Below are 21073 nucleotides of genomic sequence, written 5' to 3' on the forward strand. Positions count from 1 at the left end.
CGTTTATGACAAATTGAGTGAAAATATTTTCCAGTGTCGTTTCGTCTTGCATATTAACATTTGAACATTTTTTTGTTTCTAACAAAAATCCAAATTTGCAGTTGCAATTATCTACAAAATCGCCTATTGTGGTGAGGGTGATAAACCCCAACACCGGTGTGAGTGAACTGTACACGACCGGTGACGCCAGAATAGACAACACCATCACGAGCTTCTTCAGCACCCTCACTCAAATCATGGACAACACTTTTATGACCTTCGTGACGCCAGCAATGAATGGCACCATTTGGGACAACTCGCCAAGACCCAACGGCAGCGGCGGCCTTTCCAACTACCTCAGCTCCTTTTTCTGTGGAATCTTCATGGGGGTGCTCAGCCCTAACAACAACGGACAGCAGTGCTTTGCTTACCGTTCAACGACATTGGCGCCTGTTGTTGGCTAATTCACTAAAACACCTCCTCAAAATAAGGAAAATGATAACAATCCATTTTTGCTTATGAACTACACAAATAAAAATTAAATTGATTGGCTCCAATTAATAGTCCTTCTCTTAACAGATAAAACGTGAGCTTGACAAAAAAAAAATTATTTTCACACTATTGACATACTACAAAAAAAATGAAGTGAATTCTTAAAATTTTACTTTAATTAATTTTAATTATTGAAATGTCATCAAATTTCTTTAGATATTTTTGGACTCTTTATATAAATCACGGTCATTTCACAAGGTTGCAGTCTAAGGACACAGAGTACATCCGTCAGTATTTGTGGCGTCATCAACTCAGTTCCATTTTCAAATCCATCCATGCGCAATCGCTTTCCCAGTCGGACTTCAACGGGATTCACATGCAGCCATTATTTTGTGAAATTCTATCATGCGGATATTAAATCGAACAGTTTAATTAAAAATTGTAATGTTCTGATTTCTGAAGTAACATTTTTGCTTTAAAAGGTGGTCATTTTAGTGCTGATGGAATGTGGAATCGTAATTGCGAGAAATGTGCCAGCAAACAAGCAGAAAATTTCAAACAGACGGACCGCAAAACCGTTGAGGTTTTTCCAAGAATTAGGCATAGGACTTGGACAAGGGCTCGGACAGCTGATGAACCCCGAAAATTGGCAGCAACCACAAGAACAGGTTTGAAAACTACCCAGTATTTTCATTACAATGGAAAAATCTTTCAAAAATATTTCTAAATATTTACTAATAAAAAATTCAATAAAATTATTTTTTGGACGATTATTGAAATGCCTGAGAAAGAAAACAAAAAATACGGAATAGAGAAACTTAATAATCAAAGTGAAACTTGTTAGGAAAAATAAAAATTAAAGAATCTCAAATATTCAGTCCAATACATTTTTCTCAAAAAATCAAATTTGCAGGTACAATATCAACAATTATCAACGGAATCGTCATTCGATGTGATCACAGACATGCCAATTGTGGTGAACGTGGTCAACCCAAACTCCGGTGTTAGTGAACAATACACGACCGGCGACACCAGCATAGACCGGACGATCACGAGCTTCTTCGGCGCCCTCACCCAAATCATGGACAATATGTTCAAGACCTTTGTGACGCCGGCCATGAACGGCACCATTTGGGATGACACGCCGAGACCCAACGGCAGCGGCGGCCTTTCCAACTTCCTCAGCTCCTTTTTCTGCCAAATTTTTATGGGGGTTCTCAGCCCTAACTACAACGGACGGCGGTGCTTCGTCTATAGATACCCTTCAACGACAAGAGCACCAGTTATTATTGTTGGCTGAAACAACATCCTCCATAAAATTAAAATAAAAACTATTTTACATTTTAATACTTTAAGTAAAAATTTACAGATAGTGGGTTATATTGAAAAATTAATGCCAAAGTACATTTTTCTCTTTAACTTTTTCAACAATAAATGTGTTTTCAAGTTTTTTGATAATTGTGCAAACAAGCATACCATCACATAATATTGATTAATTGGAGCTCCTCATAATTTATTTTGAATCTTCATATAAAATAAATCCGTTTTTTTTTACTTGATTATATAATTTTTAACAACATTCTTCAATATTGGGAAGGTTTTTTGGGCTTTTTTTTAAATATGCCACAAATAAAGTTTGTTCATGAAATTTTCGTCTGACATTTCTACTGTGATTATTTCAACTATGATAATTATACCTTGATATTTTTTGTTTCAGATTTAAATTCCAAAAATCGTGAAATTATTATGAATGAAAAACATTTCTTAATTATAGTGTAACTTATTATGAAAATGACATGTTACAAGAATGGTGATCATTAAAGTTATTTCCAGACTATCAATACATTAATTTCTGGCAATTAAGCTTTCAAGCACAGCTAGTTTCTTGTTTGATTTTTTTTTAACAAGCTTATTTTGTAAGAGATTTATGAGACATTAACTTCTGATCTAAATATATAAACAGCACCACGCAAAATAAATAAAGCATGCCAATTATAACCGAGCACCGACAACTATTGCTGACACAATTCAGCAAAAATAAGAAGTGAAGTTTTGAGAGCGATGCCACGAGTGTAGTAATAAGTCGCGGTTAAATGGTTTCTTATTATTATTGACGTACTCAAACTTGCACCTGAAAAATAAATGGCCGTGTTTTTCACCCAAGTGTCAGTTTTATAATCTGCTCGCGGCGAACCAAACCAAGTGACGTCAAGTCTTATCGCCGGCCCCATAAGCAGACATTTACAGTCTTCATCTGCACTCGCCCCGCGGTGCACGCGAAATTCACGTTGTTGACCGATGGCAATCGCGATCGCAGATTTCGGCGCCAATCGAATTATTTGACTCGGTAAAAAACACTATGTCGCTCGTGTACTCCGGATTGTCGGCGGGAATCGCCTTGGGATTCGTCTCGGGAGCGCTTTTCATCCTCGGCAACACTTTTTACGGCAGGTACGTGACTTTCCGCTTTTATTTTGAGCTTTTTAACAACAGTCCAATATCAGATGGATAGTTTTAAATGGAAATATTGGGAAACTTGATAAACAATAATTATTTATTTTAATAGGAAATATTCAATTAAAAATGTAAATATCATTACTACTTTTTTCTATAATTAGTTTGTCAATCATTATGTTCGAATTTTTACTTTTCGTCTCCTGTATAATGATAAGAAATTCTCTTTTTTCCCCTAACGTCATCACAATTATCTTAATTGTGTGAAATTTAATTCGGCAGCACCTACGATGTTTTTTCTCATTGTCAGGTCCAGAGTTCTCTTATCGTTTTAATCGTCCCCCCTACTTTCTTCCCATGTAGGCATGGTGATTATCGATTTTTTGTAATAACAACTGATAAGAAGCAGTAATAATATAATAAAAAGGGTTATGTCACACTAAGACTGCATCTCCGCAGAGATAAAAATCACCAACTTAGTGTTGGACAGAGCAAGAAATGTTGTTCGTATGGCAATATAAAATGTGTGTAAATTGCATAACGAAAAGTGAAAAGAAAAGAGAAGACCCTCAAATAGTGATAAGTCGTAAACAACACTTTTACTTACTGATAATGATTGGCGTTCTCATCCAACCGGCCTCGAAACGCGTTTTGTAATCGATGACTTCACAACTTGTCACCGTCGACTTTGCCGAGAGAGGGTTGATGCCAATTTACTTCGATTGTGCACTTCTTCACTTTGAGCACAAATCACCCTTAAGCACACTGCACTCAAAAACTTTCAGTCAAAAAGTAAAATTTGGTTCAGAGAAGTATGTAACTTTCTTGAGAAAAACACCGCACGAATTTCATCAATAAAGGCTGAATCAATTTGAAATTGTTTTTACAAAACTGCACGCAAAGTTCCGATTTCCACTGAAATGAAAAGCAATCCCAGTGAAAAGAAATTAGAAAACGGCAGCCGGCTGCAAAATGTAAACAAACACACCGCATAATCAAAACACACCAAGGCGTGCCAGAGGGCGCGCAAATTGAGTGGTGACTATTTTAGTAACCCTGAAAAGCGGTGGGGAGGAATTGATAGGAGAGTCTTGCGCAGATGATTCTCGTCTGTCTGAGCCGTCGGAGGTTTGAAGAAATAGAAATATTTTTAAATTTGTAGTTTATGAATGATTTTTTTATTTTAGAATAAAGATTTTTTATTATGGTTGTTTAGTGTCCCACGTTTTTAACAAAAAAGGAAAAAATACTTAAAAAAATGTGTAATTGCTGAAGTATGTGTTTTCTTTTTTCATAAGAGTTTGAAATCTTATGAAGTTCAGTTTAAAAAATCTCAATCAAAAAATATTTGAATTTGGCTTGCCGGAAATCTTTCTTTTATATTTAATTAAAAGTGATAAAAACTAATGAATTTTTCTTAAATTAAATAAATAATGCTTGTTGAGGGTTATGGAATGTGTATCTGGTATACATTCAAAAGTTTAATTAAAAACTTTTATTTATAGTACTTCTTATTTAAGAATTTTTCCAATGATTACTGATTAAATATATTCATTTTTTCTGAATGAATTTTATGGCATTGATACAGGATTGAGGAAACAAGAATTTTTAAAAGTTACAAAAAACAAAAAATTATATCAGTAAAAACAAGTTTAAACCGTCAAAACTGCAAAAAAAATTGTTTCTTTTTTTTCTTTCGAAATTCAATACCATGTATACCTGAACAATAAATGTTAGCTTTTAAAATATTTCGCTTTTTACAGGGGAAAAGAAAGTCAGCAGCCTTTATTCATTAAACAAAATTTAAGTTCACAAAAAATCAAGGTTGCGAAAGGTTACTGCATTTATGTAGTTTATTCTAACAATAAGCTAACTTATTGTCAATGATTTAAAACTAAAAATTGCTTCTTGTAACAAAAGATTTATCGATCTGATAGAAGAGTAGATGAACTTCATTTGTATTGTTGCATTTTTTAAATTTATATTTTTCTCTCTTAATTATTATTAAAAATGATAGAATATTAATTAAAATTCTAAATCTAAATAATATTGCGTACTCGTGCAGCACGTTTGACCTCGCTCTCGTCACGGTCATGCAAATGAGATGACCTTTTATATCAGGCACCCATTTACACGATTTATCAGCAAAAGGCGTTGCGTGCAGGGACTTTGTTTGACACGCGGCGCAATAACGAAGGTGCGCAAAGGTGATAAACGCGACCATGTTTGGGACGAGTGGCGGCGCCCCTAGCTGCGATGGACGCGGATGAAGTTGGTAGTGAGTGATTTCCGAAAGAGTTGTTGCCGCTGGCTGGCGTATGTCACGCCTGATGGGATCGCTCTAGCGCTGAAAAACAACGGTGAGGTGCATGCAGCAGTCTGGTGCCGTTGCTGCCACGGCCGCCGGCGAAAATCGGCTCCTCTCCGCGCTTTTCCGACCGTATAAGGACTGGAAGTTTCGTTTTCCCATTTGGGTTTCGGTCAGAAACTGCATGTCTTCCAAACCAGAGAAAAAGAAAAGGTCAGTGAACTGCAGGATTTGCATCTCAATTGCACCGCAGGTCTTTTTTGAATTATGCGATGTTCAATTTATATGAATTTTTCTACAAAATTATGTAAAATGACATCAATTGTAAAATTAGGAATTCACAATTAGTGGAAAAATTTTTTCTACAAATTGTATTAATAATATATCTTTTGAATTGAGGTAATTTTTGCTAATAATTTGAAGTGAAATAAATTTCAAAACTTTCAATTGTGAAAGCAAAATGTGTTGAGAACTGATGAAATTGATAAATAAATTATTCACCTCTTATAACAATGAACCAATCAGTTACTATCGGCTGATTATTAATTAGAGTTCTTTGAATGCCACCACTAGTATACCTATTAATTACAATTTTATAATGTAGGTCACGCACATGATGCAGGTATTTGACGTCGACGGGCGTCTCAATAGTCAATGCCGAATATTAGCTAGTCGTTAATATCCATCCAAATAACAAATAACTTTACTTTTAACAGGCCCTTCGTTATCATAGATGCGTGTACAAAAAATTTGAAAATTAGTCCCTGTTCAGATTAGAAGTTTTCCCACCAAATGTAAATGAAAAAAATTTAAAGGGGGATTCGACGGCAGGTGTATAAGAGTAGATTTCCAATTTAGGTTGGCCGGGACGGAAGTCAATCTGGGAGCGGTCCCTTCTCTCTCTAACACAATGACCGTTTCCGGCACTCCATAAAAAACACACAGGGAAGAGGCGGGCAGACACGGAGTGCGTTTCATTTAAAATGCAGCGCGCATTGTAATCACCAGCGCCGTCTCCTCTTGCCTGTCATTAATACTATTATTTCTTATTTCAACTGACAACACCCTATTGAGAAAGCAAAAGCCACGCAGCATTTTGTTGTTAACTGTTAATTTTAAAACAAAAAATCAGGAGTAAAATCATGTATTATTATCTAAATTTAGATTTAAATATTGATTTTTAAATGAATGTTTGAATAATTATAGATTAAATGCTTCAAATTCTAATATTTCTTTAAATTTAAATAAAACAACGTTTTTTAAAGGTTATAAAAATATTATATGCGTTTTTGTACACATATTACGATATTACTCTTACAAAATTAGCATAGTCTACTCCTTTTGACCTTCTAGAATGCGTTATTCCAATTATTGCATTATAAGATTCTATATTCTCAAGCATAAATGTTGTGGCTATTATTTTTGTTTTTGTGGTACGATAAGCGTGTGAGAAAATCCGATCTCCAATCTGTAGTGTCAATGACTTCTCCTGCTATTCCTTTTCAATGGCCAGTACTTACGGACGCGCGGTTTTTTATGCGGTCATCAATTAGATTTGCTTCTCTTTTTTTTCTATTCCTTCGACGCCAATACGCTATGGTCATCTTGCAAAAAAATATGATCACGTGGTTGCATAGTTGTCCTTGATGTATCTGCAAGATATTCTTTCAAAGTTTTTAATTATATGAGAAAATGGATCAATTAAAATTTAAGAAATTTAATGTCAAAATCTTCAAATTAATGTCTATGAATTACAATTAAAAAATAAAAAATTAGCTGTGTAAAGAGAAATTTAGCAATTGAATTTCGGTATGTTCAACAGAAAAACGCTTTTAAGCAGTAACAAGTTGAGCACCTTGAAAGTAAAGGTTAAAAACTGCCGGCACTTCGAAGAAAATTCGGAGCAGCTGCGACGTAACCTTGAGCGAGCTCTTGAAAATTTTGCAACTTTCATACGCGCACATCTCTTGGTTAGCAAATGATTTTGCATACGGTATAAATTGAAACAGAAAATAAAAAATATTCCGGAGCTCAAAAATTATAGCAGCCGTTCAAAGGAGATGACTTTGCGTATTATTTTTTTTCTAAACAAATCTCTATTCTTTTTTGCCTCTTGTCTCTCAAACAATTTTGCTGCGTTGGAAAATTTAATTGTATGACCCGATTTGAAACAAAATTAATTGCATTTTTCTATGGGAGCTGCAGAAGAACCATAATGATTTGACCTGTGTAGAGTTATTTGCAATAAATAGATACTGTCTATAAAAAAATTAAATTTGAAAATGTATATTGCATATAATTTAAAATCATTACAATCAGCCTTATTGTATAAAAAAAAATGACATAAAAGGGCAAAGTATATTTTTTATATAGTATTTTCATTTCTCTTGCTGTAAGCCAATTTTGCAGACATTAAAAAATAAAATTAAAAAAAAATATTTATGGAATTTAAAATTGGGTTGGGAAATTTGGATATTATTGATATATTACACAATATTACATTATTTTTATGCACAAAATCCACTACACCAACTTAGTATAATTGAAATATTAAAAAATTGTATCATATTCGCATTGGAACCTCTCCAGTATTTCACAAACGAATCACACATTTTGCAACCATATATATCTATAATAAAACAACGCAATCTTGCATTACAAATAAAATACCGTCCATTACCTGGGTTAACATCGGAACAAAAATTTCATTATGACGCAAGGAGCCGCGAACAAGCGTAACACACGCGATGCAGTCGCGCGCGGTGAAAGTGGAAGTGCAACTTGCAAATGTCTAATGCATTGTGTTGTGTTAGAGCAGAAATGATTTAACTTTATAGAAAGCAACTGGAGAGAAAGCCGGCGCAGAATAATGTGCTCAACAGTCGCGTTTGTGTTCTGAGCTAACTAACTACCTATAAAAGCGCGCGATTTAGTTAAAGTGGGAAATGGCAATGGTGCGAGAGCTTTGATTCCTCTCTTCAGAGCAGTAGTTTGCCTTCGAACCTCTTCTCGCGAACACACCGTGCTGTTCCTTCTCAGTCTGGATTTTTGCAAGGGTTCGCCACCGGTCGTCGAGTGATTGTTTTTTGGCACTGGTTCGGCTCAGTTTTTTGTGCTTTGTGAACTTGTGCGTGTGCGATTTTAACCCATATAATCCGGAAATTGTGTTCTTCATCCCCAACTTTTTTAGTATTTCATTCATTAACAAGCAAACATTTCATTTGTGCATATCCATTTAAAAGACTGAGTGAGCAAACATTTTGAAATATTAAATCGGTGCAGAAATGCATTTTTACCAGCAATTTAAAGATAGGGAATTTTTCAATACAATAACATTTTTATAATCTGTGAAGGGAATTTTTATGTTTTACGGGGAAAATATTTTTCTCTCTATAACTGCCAATAGGATATCATATATTAACAAGTTAAATTTGTTCATTTAAGATTAAAATTGATCGTTAAAATTACTAATTTTTTATTTTTCCCTTAGTTTTTTTTTAAACCCTCTTCTTAAGTCTTTGCTTCAAGCCACTCAATATTTTTATGCTGGAAATCCGATAAAAAATCACAGATGCTTATTTTCAATCATCTACCTGAACTTAATATTTGCCAAAAAGAAAAATATCGTTTTTGCATATACATATTTGTTTATATTTATTTTTATTAAATTCAGTTCGTGATCATTCAAATATGTCCTTGCATTAAAAATTTCTGCTCAGCACGTGCTTATTAAAATAATAAGCGCCACGCGTTTGGTACTTTTCAAATTTCATTGACCTATACGCGTGTATGAGCTATTAAACGACCTTGCCTTTACTCAACCTTGTTTTTTGAATATTCAACTTTTTACGTGCATTACGCAAAATTATTGACACAAATGAAATATTGCTTTTGCAATTGAAAATTTTCTCTCCTTATTATAGAAGTCTCGCAAGAAATGCGCAGGAAAGGAGGACATTCCTCAATGTCGACGCAATGAGACGCAGATGAGGAAGTGAAAATTCGCTATATTCCCAGCCGTTAATTTTATCTCACGTCGCCTTCGTCGTGTGGGAAATAAATATTAAAATCTTTTGCTACAAGCGAAAACAAATAGACCGTGACGAAAGCAGAATAGAATTTGAAAAAAAATGGGCAGCTACCTGTACGCAGTGCGCGACTTCGGCAACGAGGGTGACATGGGCCTCTTTGTCACCCTCTTCGTCGCGTGCTTCATCGAGGTGATGCTGATCAAGGCGATCACGGAAATCGCCTCAGCGAGCATCGCCTCTACCGCAAGCCAGGTAAAGAACTCACTGGGACAAGTCCATGACCTTAAATGTCAAAAGCGCATGAAATACAGCCCAATCGATGGGGCGATGGGGAAAACCAAAAGTTATTTTAACTTGGAGCAGCTCGATTTTTTCCTCGTAGAAATAAATTGTGTACATTTCAACAGAAGGAAATTGAAAGAACAGAATCAAGAAAAATAAGTAAATAGATAAATAAATCAATAACAAATAGCACGTTTGGAGTAAAAAAACAACAAAATTAAAAATTGGGTTTTTAACCAAATATAATTTAGGTTTATTGGCTTAAAAATCAAATTTAACATGAAATTACTTCCCTAAAAAACTAAATTTGAATACTGTTTATTAATTTCATTTTAAACTTCTAGGAATGCAAACTTTATTTATAATAAATCAGATTGATTATTTAAATCAGAATAGCTTAAGCTTATCTTGGTCAGTCATAATTAAGCCTTATTTTATATAACGTCAATGGTATGTCAAGCGTGACAGCTATATATTGAAAGTAAAAAAACTAAAAGTTCTGAAGATAAGGAAAAGCTTATGGATGGAGGTGTGATGAGTTGTGGAAAAAATCGCGACATTTTGCTAAATTGCACTTTCTACTAAACAGCTGGTTCGTTTGATGTTGTGATATAATAAATTACTTGCCAAGTAATTCCCCTTGTAAAAAATATAATATTTGCAATCTTCTGCGAACACAAATTACGACGTAGAACTATTATTCTAGCCGCAGTTTTCTCAATAAGCTGAATGATGTTTTATATCTGCACAAATTGACCAAACGATAATAATAAACTCTTGCTAGAATGGTTGCGTCAAACTGACTACAATGTAAATCAATCTGCATGCAGACAAATCTTAACAAATTTCTCCATAAAAATTACATAATGATATTTCAAATACATTAAAACTTGTGTTGTTTTTCCAATGCATTTTTATAATTTGATATGAAATTGAATAATTGTTAAAAAAATTAATAAAATAAATACAATATTCAAAACGACTTGTTACTTCTTTAAAATATAATAATTTTTACCAAAAAAATTAAATTTTAAAAGACATCATTTTCTCATCTCTTAATCTCTCCAAAAGTTTATATTTATCTTGGTATTCATCAAAGATTTCTTCTTCTAACTTCTAAATTTCAACCTTCCTGATTGCAGTAAAAGTCGGCGGCGGGCTCCAGGGCAGCCGGCGTTGAAACGGGCAGCATCGGAGAGCTGTCCATGCGCCGGCGAGGAGGCAGGCGCCCTCGAACGGAGGTCGTTGCGCTCGCACACCAGTCTGCGATGCTCCCTTTGCGGCTCGGTGGTGTGTCGCGCCTGCAGCAGGGTGGTGCGACCTTCGGCCCGCATCCGACTCTGCGGCACCTGCTATCAGCACAGGTACGACCTTCTCAAGTATGCATGTGGGAAATCATTTCGCAAGAGTTTATCGCGCCTTGAGTGTGTACCTGGAAGTGTTTAGCCTACTTTTCCTTGTACCTGCATTATATCAGCTAATGACTCAATGCCACAATAATTACATGTCTAGCACTTTTTCTTTCTAAATTTTGAACACCAAAATTGCATGTACTCAACGGTAGCTGGAACCTGGCTGGAACATGACAAAAAAAATTTATTAAAAAAATATAAATTTATTTTTATCACATTAGAAAAAAAAATTAAAAATTAGATAACTTGAAATTAGATATTGAACAACAAAATGCAAAAAATTCCCCTTCAATATATATTTTTAAATATTATTTTTTAAGCTGATTGCATGTACTAAGCATTGAGCATTGTACTGATTTTTAAATATATTTTCTAATAATAAAGTTTGTATTTTAGGGATTTGTCCAATCCGAGTGGAGAGTGGTTTTACCGACAGCTGCAAACTAAATTTCACGATGTGATTCCTTCTTCCTCAAGTGAAAACTGTGAGTTGCGACAGTAAATTTCTAATTGTTAAATTAACTTTGACAAAAATTACTCTCTCTTCCAGCAATTGATGCTAGTCTCGAAGTGAGGGAGTTCATAGAACGTCTCACTGAAAACTTGGTAGGAGGATCTGTAGATGATGTCACGGTTGAACCACTCTCCAGCCAAATCGAATGTGAGTTTCCATTACAAATCGATTTAATGGTTATATTAGCTCATTTATATCTATCCTTATTTCTGAATTCTTTCGTAAGAGCTGCAATCTTATGACACCTTTCAAGCCAAAGCACAGGTCGGTTGGCAAGGGGTCGTGGATTTATTTGCAAAAAATCAGGTGAAAAGAACACAAAATTTGACGGATTTTGGCGTGGAAAAAACTCGGAAAAGTCAAAAGCTTTCTCGGAAAAACGCTACTGTAGTTTCAACTTAAAAATGGAATATCTCGGGTTCTAATTGAGATACAGAAATGCGGCTAGCACCAAAAATTTTCTTTTTACCTCCTCTTCAATCCTGAGGGGTCAAATAATCCAGAGGTCAAAGGTCAAGGTCATTTTTCAGGGGTCACAAGTACAAAAAAATTCTAGCAAAAATATGCCACCTTCGATTGGGCTGAAATTTTTTTCTAAGATAGTCCCAACATGTAGGAACAACATATTAAAAATTCAGAATGGCATATATTTTAGATTTTTTATAAAAAAATCACAAAGGTAAAAAAACGTGAATTTTTCGCATTTTGCTCATGATCAAAAATTTATTTTGAGGAAGTACGTATCTAAAATGGGTAAATTTATTTATTTATTGACAAAACATTTCTAAATTTTCAAAAAATTTCTTAAAAATTCTCAAAATCAATATCCGACCATTGGCAAAATACGAAAAATTCACGTTTTTTTACCTTTGTGATTTTTTTATAAAAAATCTAAAAAATATGCCATTCTGAATTTTTAATATGTTGTTCCTACATGTTGGGACTATCTTAGAAAAAAATTTCAGCCCAATCGAAGGTGGCATATTTTTGCTAGAATTTTTTTTGTACTTGTGACCCCTGAAAAATGACCTTGACCTTTGACCTCTGGATTATTTGACCCCTCAGGATTGAAGAGGAGGTAAAAAGAAAATTTTTGGTGCTAGCCGCATTTCTGTATCTCAATTAGAACCCGAGATATTCCATTTTTAAGTTGAAACTACAGTAGCGTTTTTCCGAGAAAGCTTTTGACTTTTCCGAGTTTTTTCCACGCCAAAATCCGTCAAATTTTGTGTTCTTTTCACCTGATTTTTTGCAAATAAATCCACGACCCCTTGCCAACCGACCTGTGCTTTGGCTTGAAAGGTGTCTTATAAAGTTTGAAAACTTTTCCATATCAAATAACGCAGTCTATTGCAACCTACACAAGTTTTTTCAAGTATTACAATTTATAATAATTAATTTAATTAAGATTGAATGTATTACATTATTGCTTTTCCTTAAATTTTAAATTAATAAATTTCTTTTAATATCCTTTTTGTTTGATATTATATGTTTTAAAATTTTATCTATCCTTTCCAAAATCTTTAACTGTGTTTGTTGAACTCCATACCATACTTACTAGACAGGCGACAATTTTTCTTAATTATTTAAACGTATAAAACTGAATCTTTTTAGATGAGCAACTGTGCTCGGAATTTCATCCAAAAGTTCAAGATGCTCTCACTCGTTTATCGGGAGCACTGCAAGTAGCAATTACAGGTAGAAATGCAAAGAAAACAACTTTAAAAAATTATTAACAACAAAAATAATTTGACGCAGATTTGTCAACTGTAAAACTGGGCATTGGCGAGTCACCAAGTGAAATACACGTCCAATTGAAAAAACTCGTGTCCGAAATGAGAGCCAAATCGTACGAGCTGCCTCTTTTGGAAATGGACACGTTCTTGGATCAGGTAAAACACATAATTTGAATAATTTCCATTGTCAGCATCTTCCTCAAGAGTGCTGAGCAATCGGAAAACTTTCGTTCAAGGGCGTGATCTCGCGTGTAATAAAACTATATTATATGCGCGAGTCATTATTTGACAAACAAAAGGCGGAGTTGAAAATTGTAATCACGGCAAAGTTTTGAGCCCAGTTCAAACACAGCGCGGACAGAGTCTCTAGTCTTATTGTGGCTCATGTCACGCAAGTTTTTATGCATCCTTTTGCGGAATGACAGAACCGCTTTTATTACATTCTGCTGACCAGGGACCTTTTTAACTCCTTATTTTCATAACACATTAACAGGAAGGCGGTAGTCCGCTGCGAAAAAAGTCGCCAATCGACTTCAGCCAGAGGACCTACGAGGACCTTTTGAGTACTGCTATAATAAATAAGGTAAATAATATTGTTTTAAGCATCTGAAAATTAAAAAGGCCTTGGATAATGCTGAAAATTTTGTTTTGTTTTTGAGCAAGGAGATCAGAGAGATTGGGATAAGGTGAAGGGTTCAAGATCATTTTTATTGCCAGCACTAGTATTATATATAATATGTAGATGGTTTATTTAATTATTGTTGGTTGTAATTATTTGTAGTTAGCAAAAGATTAAGGCATTTTTTGTTATTAAGTTAACTACGGTCATATAATTTTTATAGAATTAAATTTAGTTTTGGGCGGTTTTGGGTATTTAAAATAATACTTTAAGATCATGCGTCTGTAACTATTTTAGATCGCAGATTTCCAGGTAATTTATTGCTTTTAAAACTAATAAATTATTCCGATGAGCTCAAAACTTTCAATATCCTGAGAAAAATTGTTGGTCATATAATTAATAATTTATTTATTTATAATAATTACCATAGTTCTTCAGATAAAAATCTTGTGGTTTTACACCAGGTTGAATCAGTTTAAATTTAAATTTTAAGTAGTTTTTTTTTAATAAAATGCCACTTTTAAATCAATGAAAAATATGAAGAAGAAAAAAATTAATTTTTGAACATTATTTTTTAGATTGTTGAAGGTGGCCAGTGTGCTCTGATGGAGCAACACCTGAGGACTCCAGCGTGCAATAGCTGCAACAACGACAAAACCCGGTTTATCAGTGAGTATGCTCTTCGCAAATATTTTCATATTTATTCATGCTCACGCCGAGTTTATTGCTTTTGATGCAAATAACTTTCGAGCCGCGGTTTTCACAATTTTGTGTTAAGTGCACGACCCACATTGCTTTAGCTGGCAGACGCTATTGAATTAAAGGTGTAATCTAATTGAATTTACTCCCGGCATGTCACCACTTTAATTCTATTAGATCGAATAAGTCTCCATTACATTTTCGCCCAGCATATTTTTCACTCGCTTCAGTCAAATGGAATCATTTTTCTTATACGTGCCGTTCACCATAATCATTTCCATCGTGTTGGTGCTGCTTTCAGCTTGCTTGAAGATTGGGGTTAAAGACACCAGGAACTCCGCAAAAGGAAAACCAGCGTCAAGGACCAACAGTACTGCCCAATCGAGACGAAAGCTCCAAAGAGTTTCAAAGGTGGGTTTTTTTCGTCCCAAAAAAATCCCGCTCACATATATATTGCAAATCAAAATTAAGCAGGAGGAAGTCGATAGCTGGAGCTCCACCGAAGACACAGACGAAGATGAATTCACCGACGAAGGAAACGAAACTCCGACCCCAAAGAAAAAATCATGCACTCACAGCAAACAAAGCGAAATGGCCAAATTTTTCGACGGGCTTAAATACAGCACTAGGGTCCCATTTCCGGAGCTGGGAGCGGACATTGTGGAAGGTATAGTTTGACTTGAATCAAAAAATTATTCAATTCAGGCAAACAAGAAAAATATTCTAAAATTTTATTTTCAAATTATTTAATTCAAAGTTTTTACTAGCAAAAATTTAAGTAGTAAATCCGTTTAGCTACAACAATTTTAATAAAATAGGAACTAACATACACATAAAAAGGATAACAATTATTTTTTAATGTTATTTGGAAAGTATTTTCTGCGCTTAAAATTATTAATATTTGGCAACTTTTGACATTATTGCTATCATTATTTTCCATTAACAAAACAATCGCAATAAATTAGGCTCTGTCCAAGACTCCATGCTCGATGACACAGCGCGCTCAACTTTGTACCTGGTCCACAGTGACTCGCATCACTCATCTCTCTCTTCAGCATCTTGGGAAGAAAATTGGCTTTTCCAAAAAAAGAGATTAAACTTCCGCTCAACCAACCGAGTAAACCTCAAACTTACAGTATTATCTTTTGAAATGTAGCAAATTTAAATATAAATAGGGTGAGCGAATGGGGCGCGTCCCAATGTTGGTGCCCAACCCGAAACATGAGCACCAGAACGTGAGAGCGAAAATTGGAGACACTGACGCGGACCAGCTCTCTTCTGACCTTTCAGACTACGAGAGTTACATGAGCAGGTAAAATTAAATATATGAAAAAATAATAGAATCTAAAAAACGAAATTCTTATTTCTTCAGAGAGGAAGAAACGACGAGCTTCGAGGGTGACAACGAACCTTCCTCATTCGAGTCGGCAGACAGACAGGAAGCCGATTCAAAACTTCCACCTGACTTTTTAATCGAAGCTACTAACCAGGAAATGCAGGGAACCGTCGTGGGAACCACCCTTATTTTGGCTCCTCCCTCGGCTAACGGCACGGAGAGTCATGAGTTTGACCAGCAAGAAGGGGAATATTTGGAAGACTTTGCTTCCGTCGGCCACAGAAGCTTCTACAGTTTGCACGGAGACTCCAACGAGAACAGGTGCGCCTTTGCAGCATTTTACTCCAATAACCCAGAAATGTTAAAAATTTTAGCCATTGTTTTATTAATTAATTAATTGATTTCAGCATGCCAAGCACTCCGACTAGCGAATCGCTCTCCAAAGCCAAAAGCGTGCCTGACATACTAGAGTCGGCGAAAAACGCCATATCCGCTTCACCGACACCATCTGCCAGGGAAGAGCAGGTCGGCGCTAACGACGAACACCTGTTCAAGCCGCCAATGCCTGGTGAGTAGATTAAAAATATATTCGCTGTTCGAAAACGAGCTTCTTTTAATTTAAAAAAAAAACGGCTCACTGAAAGAGCTGTGGCAAATAATTGATTTTTTACAACTAAGTAACAATTTGTCAGGAAATGTTTCATTTTCATGGAGGTACTTTTGCTTTATTACGTAAACTATAATTTTGGGGGAATTTAAAATCAGAGAAATTTAGCAAATTAAACTCGATTTTATTTTAAAAGGCACACTTGCCGAGCGTGAGCATCTCAAGTGGCAGCAGGCAAGACCCATTCCCAATAATCCATATTCGGAGGAGAACATCGTCAAAAGATTGCACGAACGAAAAAGGAGCTCTGCGTTCACCACGCCTATCTCTTCCAACCACTCAAACGTCCCAGTCGAGTAAGTTTGATGGCCAAAATAATTATATTCAAAATTAATGCACTTATCCTGATGCAAAAACGGGGAGGTTTATCTCTAAAGTGAAAGATAATTACAAGTAGCGATCGTCATTGCATGAGGGTTATTGGATTAAATTTCCCCGTGAGCCATCTGATAGTCCGCGTGATATTGCAGAGCACCGCAGCCGACTGAGCCGGAGGAAGATTTGAGAATCGTTTGCACAGGCGACGGCGTCAGGGACATCAAAAAGTGAGTTAATTGTTTTTTATTTTTTGTTCTCAATAAACAAAAGCAAAAGAAATCCATTTTCAAATTTTAAGAGAAACATATTAAATTTGATTGCAATAAAGTCAATCTCAGTCAAGCTTTCACATTTAGAGATTCAAATTTTGGTAGTTTATTTAAAATTAATAAAAAATGGAAAAGTGTCAGAACATAAAATTTTTTAGGTACCGCAGGGATTATTATATAAATTTGCAAGAGAGCCAAAGGAAAGAGATGGAACAAGCGGTAAGTTTCTAGCATTGTTTATTTAAAATTGCCTGCTAGTGTTGTAACAAACTAATAAAAGCTGGCTTGGTGTTTTTTTTTTCTCTAAAATTTTAAACTTCATGTTGTTCCGTCTGGAAATGCATGCGTAGTGTGCCAGTGAATTAATATTGAATTGCAGCAAGTGGATATGAGTGAGCCAGGGTGGCGCCTGCAGGTCGCCCCAGGCGAAGAGGGTTGCATGACTGAGTTGTATTTTGAGTCTCTGTCGAGCGTACGAAGGGCGGCCAGCATGCGCACTAAAAAAATTAATAGGCCTCACTACAATACCGGAAGTCTTAGAGGATTGGGACGCCGCTCTAACCTAGAAAATTACTTCCACCATTAATACGCACCCTAGCACCTGTAGTTATAGTTTGTAGGCACCTGTATATAATTTTGAATAAAAAGAAACGGAGGATTTTGAATGTCACGCTTGTGTCCGTCCTTTATCCATCGTTTGGAACACCTTGGTGGTAAAACGAGAACTTTTAGGGAGAGAATGGCAGTGAGGTGCCTTCGTCGCAACCCAGCAGCGTTGTTGAAGAGGCTCCAGCTACCCTTAGTGAGCCATCACTATATGGCAGCACCGACGACCTCCTCAGCGAAATCGAAAGTTTGCGCATGCCGTCCGTCAAAGAGCTGAGCAAACAGTTTGACATTTTGGCACCCAGAGCAATCGAGGTTTGGAAATTTTATATTTAATTGACATTATTTAATTATATTAACATAATTATTTGAGGAATTTTTATAATATGTATAAAAATAAATTCCTTACAGCAAGAAAAGAAATTTAAGAAGATGGAATTTAGCTTACTAATTTGAGTTTTTTATTCAAATCAAAAATTAATTTAACTGCAAATTTTATTTGTATCATCATCATCAAATTTGGGCAAATTAGGTAACTAATCCTTACTGTTTATTTCAGAGGAGACAGAAAGGAAAAGGACATAAGTTTGACAAGGATGTTATAATAATCGAGAGCACACCTTCGCTTACTCCAGCACCACCGGTTAGTTGAAAAAAAAATTTTAGTTTTTAAAATTAAAGAAAAATGTTTGCTCAGGGAACTTCATGACCTTGCGTATGAATAACTCAATCCTTATCTTTGAATATTAAACCATCAAAAGATTATAATGCAATTTTTGAGTGCTCATGATCAGAGCATGTTATTATTGATAATTGCAGGTGCACAGTTTGACAGCAAGAAGTTTGTCGAGTAATGTGCGAGCAAGTCTACAAGGCGACGTGGTTGACGCACCCAAACCTGCTGCTCGCCACCTTGCCAATTTGGAATTTTGGCGTCAGCAGCAAGCCCCCATCCCTGCACCCCGGAGAAAATAACCACTCGAACCCTGTCTTGCAATGCAGGCAAAGTCAAGGGCCAGAACTAGGGTTGGTTTTGTCAACCGGAGTGAGGTTGATTTTGTAAATTTTGTATTTAAATTCATACAAAATTATACATAGATAAATGATATGTACTGCATGTAACTGATAAAAGATGTGATATTTAAGTTTGACTATCTTTCTATGCTTAGCGGTCTCATATGGATTTATATATCCGTTCCGTACCATTAAATAAAGGCCTTGTGTGCCAATTAATAATTCTTCTTGTTTATTTGGTGTGTTGTATTAATCGCTTTGAAGATTCACTGGTCCGTTAAAAAAAAATCTGCACAGCAGAAACTTACCATTGAAACGGTCACTCTGTAAACGAAGGGTTTCCATAAAATGCACATCCAGAGCGCTGGATGATCTCAGATGCAGCCCAGATACCGCATTTGACGCAAACATCCATAGGCTTCCCTTGCACAAGTTGGGCCAAGAATCCTAGACAAATATATAATTATGTAAAAAAGTAAATATTTTTTTTAATCCCAAGGTCTACCTCCTACAAAAGCATCTCCAGCTCCATTTGTGTCAACTATTTTCTCAGCAGGCAATTGTGGTACAACATATTCGGTCAATTTCCCATCTATAAAATTTCACCGGGTTATTACGAAACATTTATACAAGACAAAACATGCCTTGAGCAACCAGCACCGGGTCGTGACCCTGCGTGATAACAGCAATGCGTGATGATGACCCCAACTTGGGTAAGGCTGCAATTTTTAGGGTTATCTCTTTGATATCCTTTGTTCCAAGATTCTGAGCCTCAGAGAATGCTAATGCTTCCTAAAAATGTATTATTTAATTAGTTGTAGCTCAAAAGCAAAAGTGATTGGTTACTGATTCGTTTCCAAAGAGGATGTCAATATAAGGAAAGGCACTCATTTGTGGTTCCTTGTAGAACTGGCAAATGAAGGGAGCACTGAGGTTCATGGTGAACAATTTTTTTTGTTCGAGGGCATGTTTCGCAAGCACCAACATCGAGTCCGGGCTTACAGTCAAGAAAAATCCCTAAAATATTTTAATCAATTTTTGCTATAGATTAAAAAAATCAAACTCACGGAAACATAAAAATATTTGGCTGTTTCAATGCTTTTTAGATTCTCAGGAACTTGCAGATGGTCAGGGGTGAAGCAATTTGCAGCTGCTAAGTTTGCACAAAGGGATCTGTGCGTGCTGTTTCCAGTACCAGTGACAATTACAGCACACGTCCCTAAATCACAAAAAGAACAATATTTATTATTAAAAAAAATAATATTAATAATACCAGTTGGGGTAGTGTCGTTGTATTGGTAGCGGGCAACAACTCCATCCTCCTCAGCTTTTGATTTTAAAATGTCGGAAAACTTGTCCTTTCCAACGCACCCAAAGAAAACAGCCACGCGAGGCTTTTGAAGTAGCCACTGAGGAAAATGATAAAATAATCATTTTTTTTATACTTTTCCTCGTGTGCCAAAAATTTTTACCTGGGCAACACGTAGAGAGTTTTGCACTGCTCCTCCAGCTATGTACTCAACCACATAATTTTCGACCAGTTCCTCGTACATGGGCTTGTGCTTTTCTTCGGCCAGACAAGCGTTGTTAGCGTCCAGGCCATACTTGCTCAGCAAATCTTCATCCCCCACAACCAGCATGTCCAGCAGCGGGTTGCCCATACCAATAATAAGTCCTTCTCTAACATTTTGTAAATAAAATAAAATTAAAATGTAATTAAAAAAATTATGAAAATATTTTTTGCAAGAAAACATACATAATTGAAATAAAAACTTTATTTCAAATCGATTACGTTATATAATTTCCCCAGTTTTTACTTACTCGACACTCATTATGTTGGCAGATATTTTGGATTTTTCCTCAGCGTCAAGGGTAAAATAAATTTATGCCAGTCCACAGAAACCTGCAACACATAGAATAGACGTTTAGTCGTTTATCATAACAATTTCAAGCATCGAAGAATACAATACAGCATAATTATCACAAGACACGAATGCAAATTTTCCTGTTGTTGACAACAACACGAATGTATATGGTATAGTATTTAAATGACACGCTATGGTTATGCTGACACAATTAAACCACTCAATATTGTTTCATAGACCAAATAAAAAATAATTTCTCTTTTTTAAAATCTCTAAGCATCATCTGGAACTGAAAGTTTCACATCGAATCATCGAAAACTTTATGAAATAATTTTGCACTCACGGAAGAAGAACTGCGACGAACAGTCTGCAGCGAGCGAGCAAACTTGTGCTTCTATTTCTATTTTTCGCTTTTCGCCTTCCGCCGGCAGGAAAGGGGGCGGGGCTTAATTTGCTTATGTATCCCGCGGTG

The 21073-nt window shown here is 35.6% G+C and overlaps 3 protein-coding genes and 1 long non-coding RNA gene across 10 annotated transcripts in view; 2 read left to right on the top strand and 2 right to left on the bottom strand.

Moving 5' to 3' along the window:
• The window catches only part of LOC132193206 (uncharacterized), a 2978-nt gene extending 938 nt beyond the window's left edge, over positions 1 to 2040 (top strand). The window contains exons 3-6 of one of the 4 annotated variants that reach the window (XR_009441418.1): positions 102 to 624; positions 688 to 897; positions 954 to 1139; positions 1434 to 2040. Coding sequence is in view for 3 of the 4 variants with exons in the window: in XM_059613700.1 (XP_059469683.1) it covers positions 807 to 912; positions 967 to 1139; positions 1385 to 1771 (666 nt within the window). In the remaining variant the exon portion in view is untranslated. Of the gene's footprint in view, positions 1 to 101; positions 625 to 687; positions 913 to 953; positions 1140 to 1384 lie in introns of all 4 variants that reach the window. The other 3 variants (XM_059613700.1, XM_059613719.1, XM_059613708.1) reach the window with 3 other exon arrangements.
• The window catches only part of LOC132200850 (uncharacterized), a 19157-nt gene extending 15221 nt beyond the window's left edge, over positions 1 to 3936 (bottom strand). Inside the window, exon 1 of the long non-coding RNA XR_009442209.1 lies at positions 3533 to 3936. This is a non-coding gene — a long non-coding RNA (uncharacterized LOC132200850). The remainder of the gene's footprint in view (positions 1 to 3532) is intronic.
• On the top strand, positions 2714 to 18971 carry LOC132200765 (uncharacterized). 4 transcript variants are annotated; one of them, XM_059626483.1, is made up of 20 exons: positions 2714 to 2922; positions 10689 to 10910; positions 11355 to 11443; positions 11509 to 11619; positions 13087 to 13170; positions 13231 to 13364; positions 13702 to 13791; positions 14406 to 14496; positions 14828 to 14937; positions 14998 to 15193; positions 15492 to 15643; positions 15702 to 15838; positions 15899 to 16183; positions 16270 to 16430; positions 16666 to 16825; positions 17000 to 17074; positions 17275 to 17335; positions 17849 to 18037; positions 18282 to 18365; positions 18542 to 18971. In XM_059626483.1, exons 1-20 carry the CDS (start codon positions 2831 to 2833, stop codon positions 18695 to 18697), a joined length of 2679 nt encoding a protein of 892 aa, XP_059482466.1. In that variant the 5' UTR covers positions 2714 to 2830; the 3' UTR covers positions 18698 to 18971. The 4 variants fall into 4 exon arrangements, with proteins under 4 accessions (XP_059482466.1, XP_059482476.1, XP_059482458.1 ...); XM_059626475.1 differs by lacking the exon at positions 2714 to 2922 and adding an exon at positions 5227 to 5446 and having other exon boundaries at positions 15001 to 15193; XM_059626467.1 differs by lacking the exon at positions 2714 to 2922 and adding an exon at positions 5228 to 5446.
• LOC132200836 (uncharacterized) lies at positions 18922 to 21066 on the bottom strand. The gene is made up of 9 exons (XM_059626580.1): positions 20945 to 21066; positions 20558 to 20639; positions 20209 to 20416; positions 20010 to 20145; positions 19804 to 19955; positions 19583 to 19753; positions 19381 to 19528; positions 19242 to 19328; positions 18922 to 19183 (listed from the first exon to the last, which is right to left on the bottom strand). The coding sequence occupies exons 2-9, from the start codon at positions 20566 to 20568 to the stop codon at positions 19056 to 19058; spliced, it is 1041 nt and encodes a 346-aa protein (XP_059482563.1). The 5' UTR covers positions 20569 to 20639; positions 20945 to 21066; the 3' UTR covers positions 18922 to 19055.
• Positions 21067 to 21073: the final 7 nt, after the last annotated feature.

This window comes from Neocloeon triangulifer, unplaced genomic scaffold (genome assembly GCF_031216515.1).
Source record: "Neocloeon triangulifer isolate White Clay Creek 2 clone unplaced genomic scaffold, ASM3121651v1 ptg000001l, whole genome shotgun sequence".
Lineage (NCBI taxonomy): Eukaryota > Metazoa > Arthropoda > Insecta > Ephemeroptera > Baetidae > Neocloeon > Neocloeon triangulifer.